This window comes from Dipodomys merriami, unplaced genomic scaffold (genome assembly GCF_024711535.1).
Source record: "Dipodomys merriami isolate MVZ:Mamm:240054 unplaced genomic scaffold, mDipMer1.0.p SCAF_4, whole genome shotgun sequence".
Classification (NCBI taxonomy): domain Eukaryota; kingdom Metazoa; phylum Chordata; class Mammalia; order Rodentia; family Heteromyidae; genus Dipodomys; species Dipodomys merriami.
The window spans coordinates 64928749-64946071 of record NW_027205603.1 but is presented as its reverse complement, the minus strand read 5'-3'; the positions used below and the strand labels follow the sequence as shown (position 1 = coordinate 64946071).

Sequence of the window (17323 nt, the reverse complement as noted above, 5' to 3'; positions counted from 1 at the left end):
TTCTCAGTGGGACTCCAGAAATGTGTTCACAGAACCATAATTTTTGTAAACTTTGCACAATTAAATATTTCAATTAGCACTAAGTGAAACTCATTTTGTGTGAGCAGCATTGGGTGGCTACAGGCAGAAAAGTAGTTGGAGATACTTTGGTTTACATTCTTGTGGCCCACCGTCACTTCCAGGCAGCTGCAAGATGTTGCTTGAGTGTAAAATATCATTTCCTTGAAGACCCCTAGGGTCCACTGGGTTCAAGTCCCCAGGGAAGGGAGAGCAGTCACAGACTGGGTGTCATGCAGTCACCCCCCCTTCATCTCATCAGAGAAGAAATAAGTGTCCTCACAGTTCATGATGTTTTCAGATTGGACAAACGCAGTCATTCATGAAGTAGAGATAAATTTAAATATAACAATGAATAGACTCTCCGGTTATTTGATAAGCCCACTAAGAAAGAATGAACATATTATATGCACACACTGGGGTAAAGTTGCAGCCGTTTACTGGTACCAGAGAAGATCATCTAAACTCAGTACCCACCTCCAAGAAGGCATTAATGACAAACTGAAAGAGTGCCATGGCTTCAGAATGATATTTATGATATATCACCAACCATGAAAATGTGCGATGCTCTAAGGTATTTATTTATGTATTTAGTGCTGGTGATCAAACCTGGTTCTTTTGCATTGCAGATAAGTGTTCTACCATACTTAGCCAAGTCCCCAGCTTGCCCTGAGTGGTTAGGATTCTTCTGAGAAAGAAATATGGTACACACAGACTGGGCACCGGTGGCTCAGGCCTGTAATCCTAGCTACTCAGGAGCCTGAGATCTGAGGATCGAGGTTCAGAGCAAGCCCTGGCAGGAAAGTCTGTGAGACTTTTATCTCTAAGCACCAGAAAACTGGAGGTGCACCACCTCAAAGTAGTAGAGCACTAGTCTTGAGCTGAAGAGCTCAGGGACAGTGCCCAGGAGCTCAGGGACAGTTCCCAGGCCGAGTTCAACCCCCACAACCAACAGAGAAAAAAAAAAAGGATAAAAGAAATATGGTACACAAAAATGGAGGGACAAACAGAGAGCAAAATGCAGCAGTGGTATTCTGTAGACACTTTCTTGAAAATGAACTATACAACTTGTGTGGGGACAGGAGGGTATGATGATTCCCCCAAAAGAATATAAAATGTGAAATTAGAAACAGAACAAAATGATTATTAAAAATAGGGCCAAACTTAAAAGGCAGGATCTCCCTGTAGAAAACAAACAAACAAACTCAAGGCTAGTCATTAAAAGGAAAAATTCCAAAGATAAAGGCTGGAAGTAAATTAGTGAGTTAAACAGCAAGTTAGTGGAATTCAGGAAGGAGTAGTAAAACAATCAGTATCAGTCATGGGGACTCTCCAGGCCAGGGGCGACACAGAAGGTATAGTGATCTGAATAACCAGAATCAAGCCTGACCTCTGCAGAATCTGAGAAATGGGTGAGAGGGAAATCAAGCATAATTACTAAATTCCTGCTAACTGCACAATTCTTGCTCTGTACCCCCAGCTGGCTTGCTCTTGCCTATTGCCCAAAAACCACCTACGTGTGGCTTGTGTCCTTAAGTACCCATTAGATGTGCATATTGGGGGCTGCATTCTTAAGATCTACAAGCTGGATGCAGAAGCCACTGTGTGACAATAAAGCCTCCTAGCCTAATTGACCGAGTGTTGGGGTGTCTTGTTGGGAAACCAGGGTACTACAGAGGGAAAAACTGGGAAGGAGCAAGGGAAGAGGTGACATTATCCTGCCTAATGCAACTGTAACCTTCCTATATATTACTTTTATAATAACAAAGAGAAAAACAAAACAACAACAAAAAATATGGAAGAGGTTTCCTCAAGCTTGACCATCATCCTAACACCTACAGGACATTGTCAAGAGCAAGCTAGTGACGGTAGATGGTCCCTGAAAGGGTGGGCCCCAGGCATCCTGGAGAGTGACTTGGTTGGGTGAATGGTGCTAAAACTCAGGGAGAAATGGGTCCAATGCCATGGTGGTGAGGCGGAGTCATGTTGGCTCTAGGACCCTACTAGATAAACTAATAAAACATTTTGCATGAAAGAAATAATTTAGTAAATGGACTTCTGACTTCATGTTTAATTGTGGCTCTGTGTGTGAGAGATACAGAGACTGACACAGACAGACAGATAGTTAGTAAGCCTGGGAATTTCACAAAGCCAGCTGTGAACTATAGTGTGTTTTTAAAAGAAAAAACCCAGGGTCATATTTCAAAGCAGTCAGCCAATCTTGCTTTTGCAAATGTGGGTTTGGATTCCATGAACACCTGCAGCTATTAATTGATGCTTAATAGCATCTAATAAAACGGTCCTTGTCCTTTGAAGCTTCCACTTAGCGGAAGGGATGGGCCGGATATTTAGACAGAGAGGTGGAAGTGTAAAATCCTCGGGGTGTGTGTGTGGGGTGGGGTGCAGATCACATAAACTCTGTCTGTCTGGGTGGTCTGCAGTTGGGTGAATTCAGAGCAGGCCAAGCCGCGGGGCGGGCCTCCCATCTGCAGGGGGCGCTCGGACTCCGCGGGGCTCGGCCGCTCTGGCCCGGCGGAGGTCCCGCCTGCCTCAGTGGTCCTCCCCACCAGCGGTCGCTGAGGAGCCGCCGCCGCCCGCCGCTTGGGTCGCAGGTACTTGGGCCGGGGCGGAGGGCAGCACCTGGGCGGGAGCCGCTGACGCCTCGCACCTGCCCTGAGGGCCGTGACGGCCTGCGGAGCCCGGCCTGGGGCTGAGGCCGAGGATGCGACGCCGGCGCCGGCACCTGGGCAGGCCGGCCGGCGCGGGCCCGAGGGGGCGTCCTGGCGGCGGGGGCGGGGGCTCCGGGCCGGGGAGGGAGGCCAGGAGGCCGGGCCTTTTCAGAACGAAGCGACGCTGTCCGCGGGGCGGCGCCGGTGGGAAGCCCCGCGCGACCCCAGCTCGACCTCTCCCCGGGAGGACGGGGCGCGCGGACGCGTTCGCGCCGTCGGCGTCGTCAGCTGGGCAGAACCTGCGCGTCAGGAGCCCACCTGTGCGGCAGACGTGGCCCGTGGCGCTGGGGGGCGTCCATTCCACGAGGCCTTCCTTGGGGGGTGCTGGGCCTCCGTGCTGTCCCCGAGCCGTTTCCGCTCCAGGCTGGGCCACAGCTCCATCCCTCACCCCCCCTTTTTTTTTTTTTTTTGCTGGTTAATTGGAGAGGAGTCTCTTGGCCTTACCTGCCCGGACTGGCTTCGATCCACAAATCTCAGCCCCCTGAGTCGCTAGGATTACAGGCGTGAGGCCCTGGCGTGAGGCCCGGCCACCACCTAGGCCTTTTGGTTTTAACCTGCAGTGCGGGGAAGAAGCCAGCCGCGTTCTCCCCACGTTTCCCAGCGAGGAGCTCAAGGAAAAGGTCTTTAGGTTTTCTGCAGAACCGTCTGGCTGCACGGCGTTGAGAGTTGACTGCAGATCATCAGGAGGTAAAAATCGAGTAGTAACCCATCTCTTCAGAACATGGGTGTCCAGGAGCTTCTTAAAGAGCTGTACTGTGGGGTGGTGAGGATATTTATGACAGGGTCAACTGTCTGCAGTGTGTATTTCCTATCAGACATTTGCCAACTGATTTAAAATGCTTGCAACTGTATTTGACTCTTGGCACAACCTTGATAAGTACCATCTCAATTTACATATAAGGAAACTTAGGCACAAAGAGTCTCGGTTGGCCAAGGTCAGTTTGGCAAAGGATAGTGGGATGTTAGCCTCAGTAAGATTTTTGTTTCATTTTGGTTTGTAGTCCACTAATTTCTCTCAGAGTTAGTGTCGTGGCAATATGTGAAAGCCCTGTTCTAAGCATCTTTTTAGTTTAAAAGGAGTTTAGTGAGAAAAATGTTTGCTCATTAAGGATTATAGTGATAATAAAATTAAGCATGTAGGAGATACTACATTGAGTACATTATGATTTGAAATAAATGAATGTTTGGTTAACACATTTCATTGGTTTTATGTGTTTCTGGACCCATTTTAGTGAGTTTGCTTTGCCTTTTCAAGATTATGGTAACAGTGCCAAAAGGTATCCAAGATTTTCCAAGACTGTAAGTTAATGTTTACAGGAGGTAGGAAAGTCATCCTGCAATCATGATGAGGTAGATGTAGGGCATGTTATTTAGCACAAATTGAATTACTTTACTATGAAAGATAAGAGATTTTCACAGTTTCTGACACTATTAGAATGGAAATTGTTATTTACCATTGTGGAAAGAGGTTGGATATAATATGGTTCCAATTCTCCTAGCCTTTTTTGGATTTAAGGGTTTGCCTATTCAACTAGGGTCTGGTGGTTCATCCCTGTAACTGTAGCTACTCAAGAGGCTAAGATCTGAGGAGCCAGGTCAGGCAGACAATCTCTTTGAAGACTCTTTGAAGAGTCTTTGGAGACTCTTCAAATAACCAGCAAAAAGCTGAAAGTAGAGTGTGGCTCAAGTGGTACAACATCAGCCACAGGCAAAAAAAGTCAAGAATGAGTGCCAAAAAAGCAAAGAACAATGAATTTACATATTCAGTTGAGCATGGCTCAAGCAAACAGCTGAAAGAAGAGTATGGCTCAAGTGGTAGGGCACCAGCCGTGAGCAAAAAAGCCAAGGGTGAGTACCAAAAAACCACGAAAAGACAAGAGAGAGGGATTACATATTCATCAGAGTATGGTGGCTCAAGCCTGTAACCCTGGCTTTCTGGGAGGCAGAGATTGGAACCTGCAACCTGTGCATAACAGTTTGAAAGACTATTTTAAACAATGGCTGAATACTGTGGCACATGCCTGTTACCTCCCGTGACATGAGGCAGTGCAAATGGGTCAGTTGCAACCCAGACTGACCTGGTACAGGCAGTACCCTAGTCCAAAAATAACCAGTGCAGGCTGGGAAGGTGGCTCAGTGGTAGAGTGCTTGCCTTGCATGCATGAGACCTTGGGTTCGATTCTTCAGCACCACATAAGCAGAAAAAGCCAGAAGTGCCGCTGTGGCTCAAGTGGTAGAGTGCTAGTCTTGAGCTGAAGAGCTCAGGGACAGCGCCCAGGCCCAGAGTTCAGGCCTCATAACTGACAAAAAAAAAAAAGGCTAAGGGTGTGGCTGTAATGATAGAGTGCCTGCCTTGCAAGCAAAAAACCAGAGTTTAATCTTCAACACTGACAATACCCACAAAAATTTACCTATACAGTATTCATTCAACAAGTATGTAAATGCACAGATTGTCTTTTATGCTCAGGTGCTGTTCTAAGTGACCAAAACAAAGTCCTTGTCTTTTAGGGAAAACATGGGCACCATAAACAAAATAAAATATTACAGTTAAAATATAGCCAGCTAGGTGGTAATGATTACTGAGAAATAAAAACAAAGCAGTGAGGGGGCCAGGAATGAGGGAAGGAGCAGAACACGTAAGTGAAACTGGCAGAGTGCTGGACAGCCATGCAGCCATCAAGAATAGGGCTGAAGCCCAGAAACTACCAGTCCGAGCAGAGAGAGGGAATGAGGTTAGACACCTCAGGGCCCTAGTAAAGCTGTTGAGTTTTACTCCAAATGAGGACAGAGGTCATCAGGGGATTTGAGCAGAGAAACAAAGAGATCTGACTTCATGTTTTTGAAGGATCACATGACTGCAGTGTTCAGAATTGACTGGAAGGGCAAAGATGAAAGCAGAGAGACAGGTAGGAGGTTGGTGCCGTAATCAAGTGTGATGATGGTGGCTCAGACAGGTGCTAGAAATGGAGGTACCATCATCACTCCCTCACAAGACCCCCAGTGCATGCCCGAACCCTGTAATAGTACATAACCTGTGTATAGTACACTATGCTTTTCCTTATATACACAGACCTAGGACAAAACTTACTTTACAAATTAGGCCCAGAGATGAATAGCAACAATAAGAACTGTTCTTTATAATAGTACATGTTATGTGACTATTATCTCTCTTAATACATCTTCTACTGTACTTAACCTTCTTGCAGTGGAAGCAGATACTTCAGAGCCTACACGATGAGGTAAAGACCTGAACATAAACACCACAGTGCTGGTCCTGCCACACTTGGTCACTTGATCTGACAACCAAGAAGGCTACTAACTGCCTAAAAGGCTAGTAGCAGAGAGGATACACAGGACAAAGAAGTGATTCACGTCTAAGTTAGAACAGAGCTAGATAGCTTGAGATTACATCACCCTGTTCAGACTGGCACACATTCTAAAACTTTCTACAACTTTCCATTTAATATTTTGACCAGTATTGACCATCGGTGACTGGGGACTACTGCAGTAAAACCAGGATTACTGTAATATTCTAGGTATAGCTAACAAATTCACTGGTGAATTAAATATGAAATGTAAGAAAGAAGGAAAGAATGAAGTGTGAAGGTACTGGTAGCTCATGTCTGTAATCTTGGCTACTTGGGAGGCTGAGATCCATGTAGGGTCACAATTTGAAGCCAGCCCAGGCAGAAAAGTCTGAGACCTCATATCTGAAGTAACTAGAAGAAAGCCAGGCTGGTGGCATGGCTCATGTTGTAGAAAAACAGCCAAACAAGCAAGCCCAGTAATCACAAAGTCCTGAGTTCAAACCAAGATAGCAAAAAAAAAAAAAAAGAGTAAAATGTGACTACTGCTTTTGGCCTGAGTTATGAGAAGGATATAGTTGCTATTCACAGAAATGTCCACTAAGGTATAATTAAAAACCAAAATTTGGTTCTGACAAGACAGAAAATAATTGGTATAGAAGGATATCATATTGGATGATGATATTTTAGATCTACTTGAATTAGCACCACTGAAGGAGACATACTAAAATACAGTGGTTAATTAATTAATTCTGGTCCTGGGGCTTGAACTCTGGGCTTGGGTGTTGTCCCTGAACTCCTTGTGCTCATGACTAGCACTCTACCATTTGAGCCACAGCACCACTTCTGGCTCATTCAGTGATTAATTGGAAATAAGAGTATCATAGTTGGGCTCTGGTGGCTCACGCTTGCAATCCTAACTACTCAGGAGGCTGAGATCTGAGCATCACGGTCCAAAGCCAGTCCCAGTCCAAAGCCAGTCCCGGCAGGAAAGTCCATGAGACTCTTATTTCCAGTTAACCACCAGAAAACCAGAAGTGGCACTGTGGCTCAAAGTGATAGAGCACTAGCCTTGAGCTGACGAGCTGAGGGACAGTGCCTAGGCCCAGAGTTCAAGCCCCACAACTGAAAAAAAAAAAAAAAAAAAAAAAAAGAGTATCCCAGGCTGACTTTGAACAGCAATCCTCAGATCTTAGCCTCCTGTGTAACTAGAGTGTGTTTCTGGCACCAGCATGGTAACTGCAAATACATCCATTGAACCTAGGTTTGTCTTTGCTTTCCTATCTGTCATTTTATAATTCACCATGCACTTCAGGTTATATAGAACTTCTAAAAAAAATAGACATTTTACCATGTTATTTCCAGTGCCTTAGTGTTTGTCATAAAGCAAATGGCAAAATATTAACTAGTTTTGAGATTGAGAATAAGAATTAGAGGGAAAAATTAGGTTAATCAAAACTAGCAAGCAGTTTTTTCTTTTTCTTTTTCTTTCTTTTTTTTTTTTGTTGGTCGTGGGGCTTGAACTAAGCAAGCAGTTTTTTATTGATAGTGTTCAGAACAAACCCAAACAACTATTTGCTGGAAAGACATTTTCTGCAGAACAGCAAGAGTGAAAGAGCCATGTTGCTGTTAGAGCTTAAGATCCTTAGTCACTGTTCCCACAATGGCTGGGTAGATCTCTGAGCAGTTTGTAGAAACAGTTTCATGGGCTAGTACCAGTGGTTCATGCCTGCCATCCTACCTACTCAGGAGGCTAAGATCAGGGACCTGATTTCAAATCAGACAGGGCAAGGAAGTCCATGAAACTCAATTCTAGTTAGCTACCAAAACATCAGAAGAAGTGGAGCTGTGGTTGGGCATCAGCATTGAGTGATAGAGCTAAGGGACAGTGCCCAGGCCCTGACTGAGTTCAAGCTCTATTACTGGAACAAAAAAGAAAATAAGACAGTTCCTTAGCAGGCGGACAGATTTGTCACCCTGTGCTCCTATTTCTGAAAGATTCACCAGACTCCGAATATGTAGACATAAATGGAGCTGACTTGTCTATCTGCCATTTTAGTAGGAGAGGCTGTGTGTAGGAGCCAGCCCTCATTCATAACTCATATTATACTGAAGAAGCAATTAGTTGTGCTAGTTCAGCTCTGCCTTAGAATATTGACATTTCCCTCTCATCCCATCACTGAGAGGCAGCAAGAGGAAAGTTCTAGCTTTCCCCTTCCCAATATGCAAGTTCTACCTGTAACCCTTATTTTTATCCTTATAGGCTGGGCTAGGAAACTACAGGGGGGAAATCTGTTCATTTCCTCCAACCTAGAGCCATTTCTAAGCATATACTCCCTGTCCTTGGGTGTCAGAAGGTACTCCTCCCAAGTAGTTTACCAAAATAGATTACCCAGATCCCAAAGCAGGAAAAGAGCCAAAGGTTCCCTTAAAGCATCAAATACTCCTTGGCTCTTAGATATGAAGCCATTTATTCCCTTGCCTCAGAGTTATTTAATTTTTCCTGTCTAGTGGGGAAAAAGGAAATACCGAATACTCCATTGGTGAGCCATTCTTCCATTGCTCTGTCATTTTGTATACATGCCATTTAAAAAGGACATTTGATTAAACTGGTCTTTCATTAGCTCTTGGGTTGTTACTGTATGTACTCCTTGCTTACTAGGACTTCTAGAGGTTGGAGTAGGATCTGAGTTCATTAAGGACATCTAAGGAGTTCCTGAATTTTAAGAGTCTCTGTAGGCATAAATGTAATAGTAGACTAGAGTGATTGTGCAGTTTCCAAAGCACAGACACAACTCAGAGAAGTCTACTAGATCCTCTCTGAGGTGTGTGGTCCAGGAGGAAGACTGTCACTCTATATCACTAGAGTGGATTCTTGGCCCAACGGATGCTCTACATTAAAGCCCCATGTAGCACACAGTGTAAAATGTGGAAGGAGACCCATTATAGTAGAGCTGTGAGGATTAAACCATTACATTGAAAGTGATGTATGTTACATTCTCACCACAGGTCAGGACTAGGAATAAACTGAAGTGACAGTTCTCCGATTCTCTGGGCTAGACTATGATCCTAGATGGCATGAATAGCTCTACGATTTTCATGAAAGCCTTTTCTTTAAAAACAAAGCTATTTTGTGGACAGTTTAGAAAATAAGGAATATTTTGCAGATATTTTGCTCCTAATTTATTTTGGGCCTTGAGAGCTTGTTTGGAGGTTCTAGCAGAGGAACGCAGCTACTTGTATACCCTTGACCGAAGACCAGTCCTCCTCTATTGAGAATGGTCATCCCATTAGACCAAGCGCACAACTTTGGGAAGGACACACATGGAGCCGTATGGGAGGAAGGGGACACCCGCCTAGCCAGCCAGATCAGTAGAATCAACCCTGGAGATCAATGGGGTGACAGATGTTGCAGCCAAATCACCCTCACATCCTGCTCTTTTATTTTGAAACAAGATTGAACAAATAAATATGCTCTAAAATTAAGCTTTTTAAGATGGGATCTAATGAGGTTTAGATTTCAGAATAGGCCTGGAATCACATTTGTGCCATTAATTTTCTTTTTAAACTTTTTTTTTCCCCCTTTGCTATTCTGGGGTTTGGAATTCAAGGTCTTGCCCTTGCAAGGCAGGCTCTCCTACTTGAGCCACTCCTCTACCTTTTTGCTTTTAGTTCGTCTCAATAGGGTCTTCCTGTTGCCGGGAATATGGCTTAGTGGTAGAGTGCTTGCCTAGCATGCATCTAGCATGCATGAAGCTCTAGGTTTGATTCCTCAGTACCACATAAACAGAGAAAGCTGGAAGTAGTGCCATGGCTTAAATGGTAGAGTGCTAGCCTTGAGCAAAAAGAAGCCCAGGGACAGTGCTGCCCAAGCCTGAGTTCAAGCCCCAGACCCTCCTCCTCCCACCCCCCACCCCCAAAATAGGGCCTTGTATTTATGCTCTGGGACTGCTTGGACCAGGACTTTATATTTGCTTAAGTTTCCCATATAGCTAGGATGATGATATGTGCCACTGTGCCCAGATTTTTGTTGGTTGAGATGGGGTCTTCCATACTGCTCAGGCTGGCCAGGAGACACAATCTTCCCACTCTGTACTTCCCGAGTTGCAGGGATTACAAGTGTAAGCCGCTATACCTGGCTGATGAACATTTTTTTTGTGTGTGTCTGGTCGTGGGGCCTGAACTCTGGGCCTGGGCGCTGTCCCTCAGCTCTTCAGCTCAAGGCTAGTGCTTTACCACTTGAGCCACAGCGCCACTTCTGGCTTTTTTCTTTTTGCTTTTGTGGTGCTGAGGAATCGAACCCAGGGCCTCATGCATGCAAGGCAAGTGTTCTACCACTGAGCCACCTTCCCAGTGCTGATGACCATTTTTTAAAGGAGAAATTAAACTTTATTTCAACTTTGAATTCCAAATAGTCATAGAATTATGATATTAAGGAACTGAAATGAAGCAAAGAAACTACAGAGGCACTCTTGCTGTATACCTTTACCAGATGCTAAAGTTGCACTATAAGAAATAGGGCCACATGGTGGTGCTATTGTGCCATATGAACGTTGTTGTAGCGAAAACAAATAGTTGTGTTATTTGTTTTAAAATCAGGTAACATTGTCACTTATGTGTACTGAAAAGACTGACACAGCAGTGTTCATGTAATATTTTCATTATATAGTTATAGGTTATAAACTGGAAATTTCTTAGGGAGAAAACTTTTTGCTAAGAATTTAAAATATGGCCAAATTACATATAAAGACTCTGTAAGATAATGAAAAATATTAGAATAAAAATAAAACATCCTAAGCAACCAGTATTACTTTTGTGAATAATTTTGATTTATTTTAGGCCAATATCTTTTTTTTCTTTTGTGCTGGTATTGGGGCTTGAACTCAGGACCTCTTGCTTGGCTTTTTTGTTCAAGGCTGATCCCACTCTTACACTTCCTGGAATGGCTTTGAACCTTGATCTTCAGATTTCAGTCTCCTGAATAGCTAGGATTTTAGGCATGAGCCATTGGCACTCAGCATTAAATGTTTTTCCTAAAAGTTGAATTATAGGTAGACTATGATTCAAACAAGTAATAGCTCAGTAATATAAATATTTCCAGAAATATATCAGGCATCCTTGTTTTGGGTCTTATATTTTCTAACCTAGAAAGAAAACAGATGAGGATTTTCTTGTTAACCCAGAAGTAAGAAATATTTGAAAATAACAAGTCCAGGAATTTAGTCACTTCCTGTGAAGTAAGAAGACATTTCTAAACATTTTATTGTTTTCCCACAAAAGTTTGCCTTGTATGAGATGATTAGAGTCGCCTCTGCATGTGTGTGCTGGATTTGTTTCCTCTAAAGTAAGAAACACAACCAGAATTTATTGTTTTTCTGAAGCTTAAAAAGTTCATTTTAAATGAAATGCTTATAATCAGTTAAGTTGCAATGTGAACACTAGATTAATATTTCCCCTAATTTCCTTTTATGAAAGCTTTGCTAAAGTAATTCATTGTGTATAAAAGAATCCTAAGAAACAAACAGTAATTCAGTTTTCTTACTCATCTAGTGAAGATAGTTTTTGTTTTTGTTGTTTAGTTTCAGTGAGGATGAAGAATTGCAGGAATTCAGTAAATTTAGTAAATATAAGTATTATGCACCTCATATTGTAGCACTTATGTGCCTAACAGGAGAAAAATAAACATGAATTTGTTCTTTTCATTAAACTTAGTTCTTTAAGAACATCTACTAAGAAATATCTGATTAACCTAGTTTAATTGGCACATGCACTTACACATAATCAACTGGGCTTTTAAAAAATCACTCAGTTATTCACATATTTCAAATTAGCTTTCTTTACTGTGTTAAAGAAGTTTTAAACTGTTAATTAATTGGTAGCCTTGCATTGAAGAAATCACAAAATTAAGAATTTTGAGCACAACCAAATTAGACTCATCATATTGGAAAGAGCACAAAATATGAACTCCCTACAAATTGAGATATAGAGTAAAAATGTATCAGGGTTGTGAATCATGATTTATCTCAGATTTGCTCTTGTTGAACTTGTATTGTTTTTAGCATTGGAAGTAATGTTTAGAAGATTCTATTTAAAATCTTCCAAGGCTCATCGCAATTCTGGGGTATCCTGAAAGGATGTTATTCGCACGTCCTTTTTTAATTTTCTTGTACTTTCAAAAATAGGACAGCTGTTTTCCTTTTTTAAGAACCCCAAATAACAATTTGTATATTTTGCCGTTATTTAGGACAGTTCACTCAAAAGATTAGAAATTTGAACCTTAGCCATATGATTGATAGAAATTGACTTCACAGGCCCCTCTAATTCAATATTCCAAAAAGTAAGTAACTAAAGATGTTAAATCAAGCTTAGTTTGAGATGAACTATAGACTCAAATTTTGGAACTTTTATAGAAAACTTTTATAGGAAGTTTTAAAGAATGCACTGTGTCACGATGGTTGACAAAAGGAAACTGTTGACCTGTCAGGAGTCCTGAGGAACAGGAGGCCAAGTTTCCTGGCCACTCAGCATATCGGCCACATCTGCTTACATCCAATACCTGAGAACCTGCTAGGATATTCAGAAAGGGGAAGAAGAGAAAGGAAGAAAACATGTGCACAAATGTTTGTAGAAGCTTAAATGTAAGAACTGGAGACAGCCAGATGTCCTCTAGTAAGTGAACTATTAAACAGCCAACATCCATGTGATGGATTACTACCCAGAAATAGAAAGGGACAAATAATTGATCTAAAAGCCTGGATGAATCTCTGAAGAGTTGTGCTGAATGGAACAGGCCAATCCTTTGCAAAGGCTCTGTGTAGGGTACCATATTGTCTATTTATGCATCATTCTTGAAGTGCCAGAACTTGAGAAATAGAAGACAGAGTAATGATTTCAGGTGTTGGGAGAGGGTAAGAGGCAAGTAGAACAGCTGTGACAAAAATGTCCTGTATCTTCGCTGTGTCCATGTCAAGATCCTGACTGTAATGTACTAGAAATTTGCAACATGTTACCATTTGGGGGAAACTAAGTAAAGTCCTCAGGACCTTTCTATATTTTATCTTACATGTGAATCTACAGTGATCTAAAGAAATAAAAGGTTCACATGATATTCAGTATATACTCTGTGCAAATGAACTATATAATTTGTGGATAGAGACAGAGGGGAAAACTGGAAAGCAAAGGAAGGGCTGACATTGTCCAAAAATGAAATGTACTTATTACTTGACTATGCAACACCTTAATAACAAATTATATTAAATAAGTAAAAGGTTTACTTAAAAATCTCTAGTTCTTTTTATCCCTTGAACAATAGTTAATACACATTCTGAGTTTTATTTACTTCATGACTTGGGAAAGTTTAGATTTTTAGTGATCAAGATCTGATGGAGGTTGTGGAAATTTCTTTTGACTTAGTTTCTAATTTAGTCTAATGCATTTGTATAATATTAAATAAGAAGGAATTACAGAATTCTGTAATTTGATCAAGTGTGTTTTGTGACCAGGCCTCTGCATATCAAAAGAAAAGGGCAGAAGCATAGTTTTTCTTGTGGAAAGCAGAACATTAGGAATATGTCATTATTAGGAATACATGGGGATGTAACTATACGGTATCCGTACTCATGTCCAAATACAAAGGAGAGCTTTTCATTATGTGAATTCTGTTGGCCTTCACATAACCCCTTCGCTCTCTTTTTAACATTGAAATTGAGGCCATTTCATGTTGCCCTAGCTGTAAAGACTCGCTATGGTGGTCAGGGTAAGAGGTGGACAAGGACTCTCCTTTAGATAAACTCAGAATATTTGTCCAAGAACATTGAATTTAGAGAATCCATGATGAGAAGTTTGTCTAGATTGCTGTTACAGAACCAGGAGGCAGCTGAGGAGAGGTGTTTTATGTGCCATCACGTCTTTGCCTTAGGCACTGGTTCAGTTGTGGGCATAGACCTTAACATCCAGTGTCTCAGCCACCCCCCCACCCTCTCCCCCAGGTCCAGTGTAGCCCCAGAGCTCCCTAGGGTGCCTCATAAGGTGCCAGTAGTCATTTCCCTGTGTAAACTAAATGTATTTGATAACTGACAATGAATGACCAGTAAAAGGTCAACATGCATCTCAACCTGACCATGAATTTTAGAGTTTGTACTTTATATCCCACTCCTTAGCGTGGCACATTTGAGGCAGGCACACAGTAAATGTTTGTTTAATGACTTAGTGTTGCTTTGTTGTGACTCATGCTTCCTGGTGTGACCTCTTTGCACAGTGCCTCCAGACAAGAGTCGAGTGGGTGTGCAGGGTGTTCTTGTGGTCTCCAGGGCATAAAGGGCCAACCCACGTGGGCCCCATAGGTGCGTGAGCCTGGGGTGACAGACACACTGTGTAGGAGTGACACGGGCGAGGTGGAGAAAACTACAACTAGATTGGGCCTGATTTTCTTCCACACTGAAAAGATAGGGGAGAGATTTAAGTATTTGTGTTCCAGACAGATTAGAAACATTTTTATTTAAACAAATCCTCTTTTGTTTTAATATAAGTTATGGCTGATTTTGGCACCAACCCTCCTCATTTTTGTCTTTTCTTTGTCTTTCCTTCCTTCCTCCCTCTCCCCCTCCCCCTTTCCCTCTCCCCATGTTCCTCCCCTTCTCTTTCCCCCTCCCTCTCCCTCCTTCCATTATTTGCCAACACTGGAGCTTGAACTCATGGCCTTATGCTCTTGCTTGGCTTTTTCACACATGGCCAGTTCTCTACAACTTGAGCCATGCCTCCAATTCCCAGTATTTTATTTCTAAAAATGCTTTTGTGAGAGGCTGGGGGTGTGATTCCATAGTAAAGCACTTGAATAGCATGTGGAAGGCCCTGGGTTTGATCTCTACCACTGCTCAATAAATAAATACAATAAAATGCTTTCGTAGACTAATTTGGCGGCGGGCCTCCATGTACCTTGTGAAGAATTATGCATTGGGAATTCCAAACAGTGACTGAAAATGATCTTCAGAGCCTTGTTTGTTCCTTACTGGTGGCACATAATTTGGCTCTTTACTTCCCTCCTGCTGCTCCTGCTTTGCCATTTGTGGCTCATATCAAGCCCTCTGCTCTCTTCACGATCACAAGTCACTTCCTTGGCCTAGGTGTCTAGAGACCGCGCACAGGCCCCACTGGCCTGCCCTGTGTAACAGAACAGCTCGTTCTTTACGCCACACCTTGGTTGTAACTGATTTTTTTTAAATTGTAGATCCTTGCTGGTACATTACTGGATATTTTTGTTGCACCTTGTTAAGAATTGAGCTGGCTGGCTGAGTGACCACTGAAGTGCAAAGATCTAATCTTGCAGCCCACGTGAGTATTTGCTACTGTGGACTCCTCAGTGTGGGAGACTTACAGCTTTGATGGAGAGGAGTTCCGTCTGCCACTGTGCTCATTAAATGTGGGGTGAGGTTGGCAGTTCCTCAAGGACAGAGAAACTGACAAGATTTACCACACATACTCTCACTCAATAAGCAGACAAGAAAGGCTTGTGGTCATACTGAGCTGACATTTACAAAATCCCAGTCGGCCAACCACAAGAATTCTTACAGCACTTGAATAAAAACTTCAAGAAGGCTGCTTTTTAATGTCTCTTCTTACGGAATCTAGAATCTATTCTAATTACAAAATCACTTGGTATGTGGTATTTTATTTTTTTAAATGTTGTCCCTTTTTTGGTGCAATCCAGTGAATACTATAGTGGAACATAAGGAGATTATCCTCAAGAAAAGTTCTTAACTGATTTATTGAGGTGAGTTTTGTTGTTGTTTTTTCCTTCTAGTACTGAGAGCTCTTGCTTGCTCACAGCTGGCGTTCTACTACTTGAGCCACCTGGCTTCTTTTTTTTTTTTTCTGGTCTTGGGACTTGAACTGAGGGCCTAGGTACTGTCCCTGAGCCTCTGTGTTCAAGGCTAGTGCTGTACCACTTGAGCCACAGCTCGACTTCCAGCTTTTCTGAGTAGTTTATTGGCGATAAGAGGCCCACAGACTTCTTGCCCAGGCTGACTTCAAAGTGCGATCCTCATGTATCAGCCTCCTGAGTAGCTAGGATGACAGGTGTGAGCCATAAACATTTGACAACCATCTGGTTTTTTTGCTGGTTAATTGGAGATAAGAATCTCATGGGCTTTTCAGCCCAAGATAGCTCCAAAACACAATCTTTAAAATTTTACCCTCCCAAGTAGATAGGATAATAGGTGTGAACCACCAGCACCAGGGAATAATTAGAGATTTATTATTATTATTATTATTATTATTATTATTATTATTATTTTTAATCTAGATCCAGGTATGAGAGAACATGCCTGTCATCTAGCAGTTGGAAGGCTGCAGCAGGAGGATCATGAGTTTGAGGCCAGTTGATGTTACATAGGGAGACCCTGTTACAAAGCAATCATTATTTAATTGAGAATCTACACTTTATTTTACCTTGACCTCTGTAATTGGTAATTAGGGGCATGATTTACTTCACATGGGATTGGCCTGAACAGCTCCTGCTCACCCTTCACTTCCACTGAGCCATAATGTGCTCTGCGTCCCTCACAGGCCATCCCTACCTGCTGCTGTTCGAGATCAGCTTCTCATCTGTTCTTGCGTAGACTGTACCACCGACCTGCTGTTGGATGTCTCCTGTCCAACCCTCCATATTGCCTCACATCTTTCTAATTGACTAATGGGATCATCCATGTCCTTGGCTTAAAATCCTACAGTGACCTTCACTGAAATTCCAGAATAATAAACTTTACCTTGCTCAGAGGATTCATAAAAAGCCTCTATTAAATGTCTGGCTCAGAACAGGCCCTCAGAATATGCAACACCCCTCCTCCCCCAACCTGAGAATCCATGACAGTAGCAGAGAGAGCTCTGGTGTGAGGCAGTCCAGGGCTAGAGGCCTAAGACTGTGGTGTAAAATCAGACTGAAAAGAGAAAGGACCCCAGAGCATTGCAGTCTCTGGAGCCATGGTTCTGCTTTCTTGAATCCCATGGAAGTTAGGCATAAGAATATTAGTCCAACACCCAATTCCATTAATGTTCCAGAAAGAAGACCACTTAAAAAGCTAAGCTGACTTGCCTGCCTGTGACTAAGCTTTTTTAACCTTAGAGTCAGAGAGGCAGCCTATAAATGCATCAATCTCTCCCTGTCCCTTTGTGTTTGCTCTTCCGTTTCCTAGTGAGAATTCCTGTAACAGGCTTTACCTTTTTCTTAAATGAACC

General features: G+C 42.6%; 1 protein-coding gene across 1 annotated transcript; it reads right to left on the bottom strand.

The window, feature by feature from the left end:
* Positions 1-2607: 2607 nt before the first annotated feature.
* On the bottom strand, positions 2608-16754 carry LOC138806155 (putative uncharacterized protein NEXN-AS1). The gene is made up of 4 exons (XM_069991707.1): positions 16666-16754; positions 16538-16545; positions 3341-3539; positions 2608-3070 (listed from the first exon to the last, which is right to left on the bottom strand). Exons 1-4 carry the CDS (start codon positions 16752-16754, stop codon positions 2608-2610), a joined length of 759 nt encoding a protein of 252 aa, XP_069847808.1.
* Positions 16755-17323: the final 569 nt, after the last annotated feature.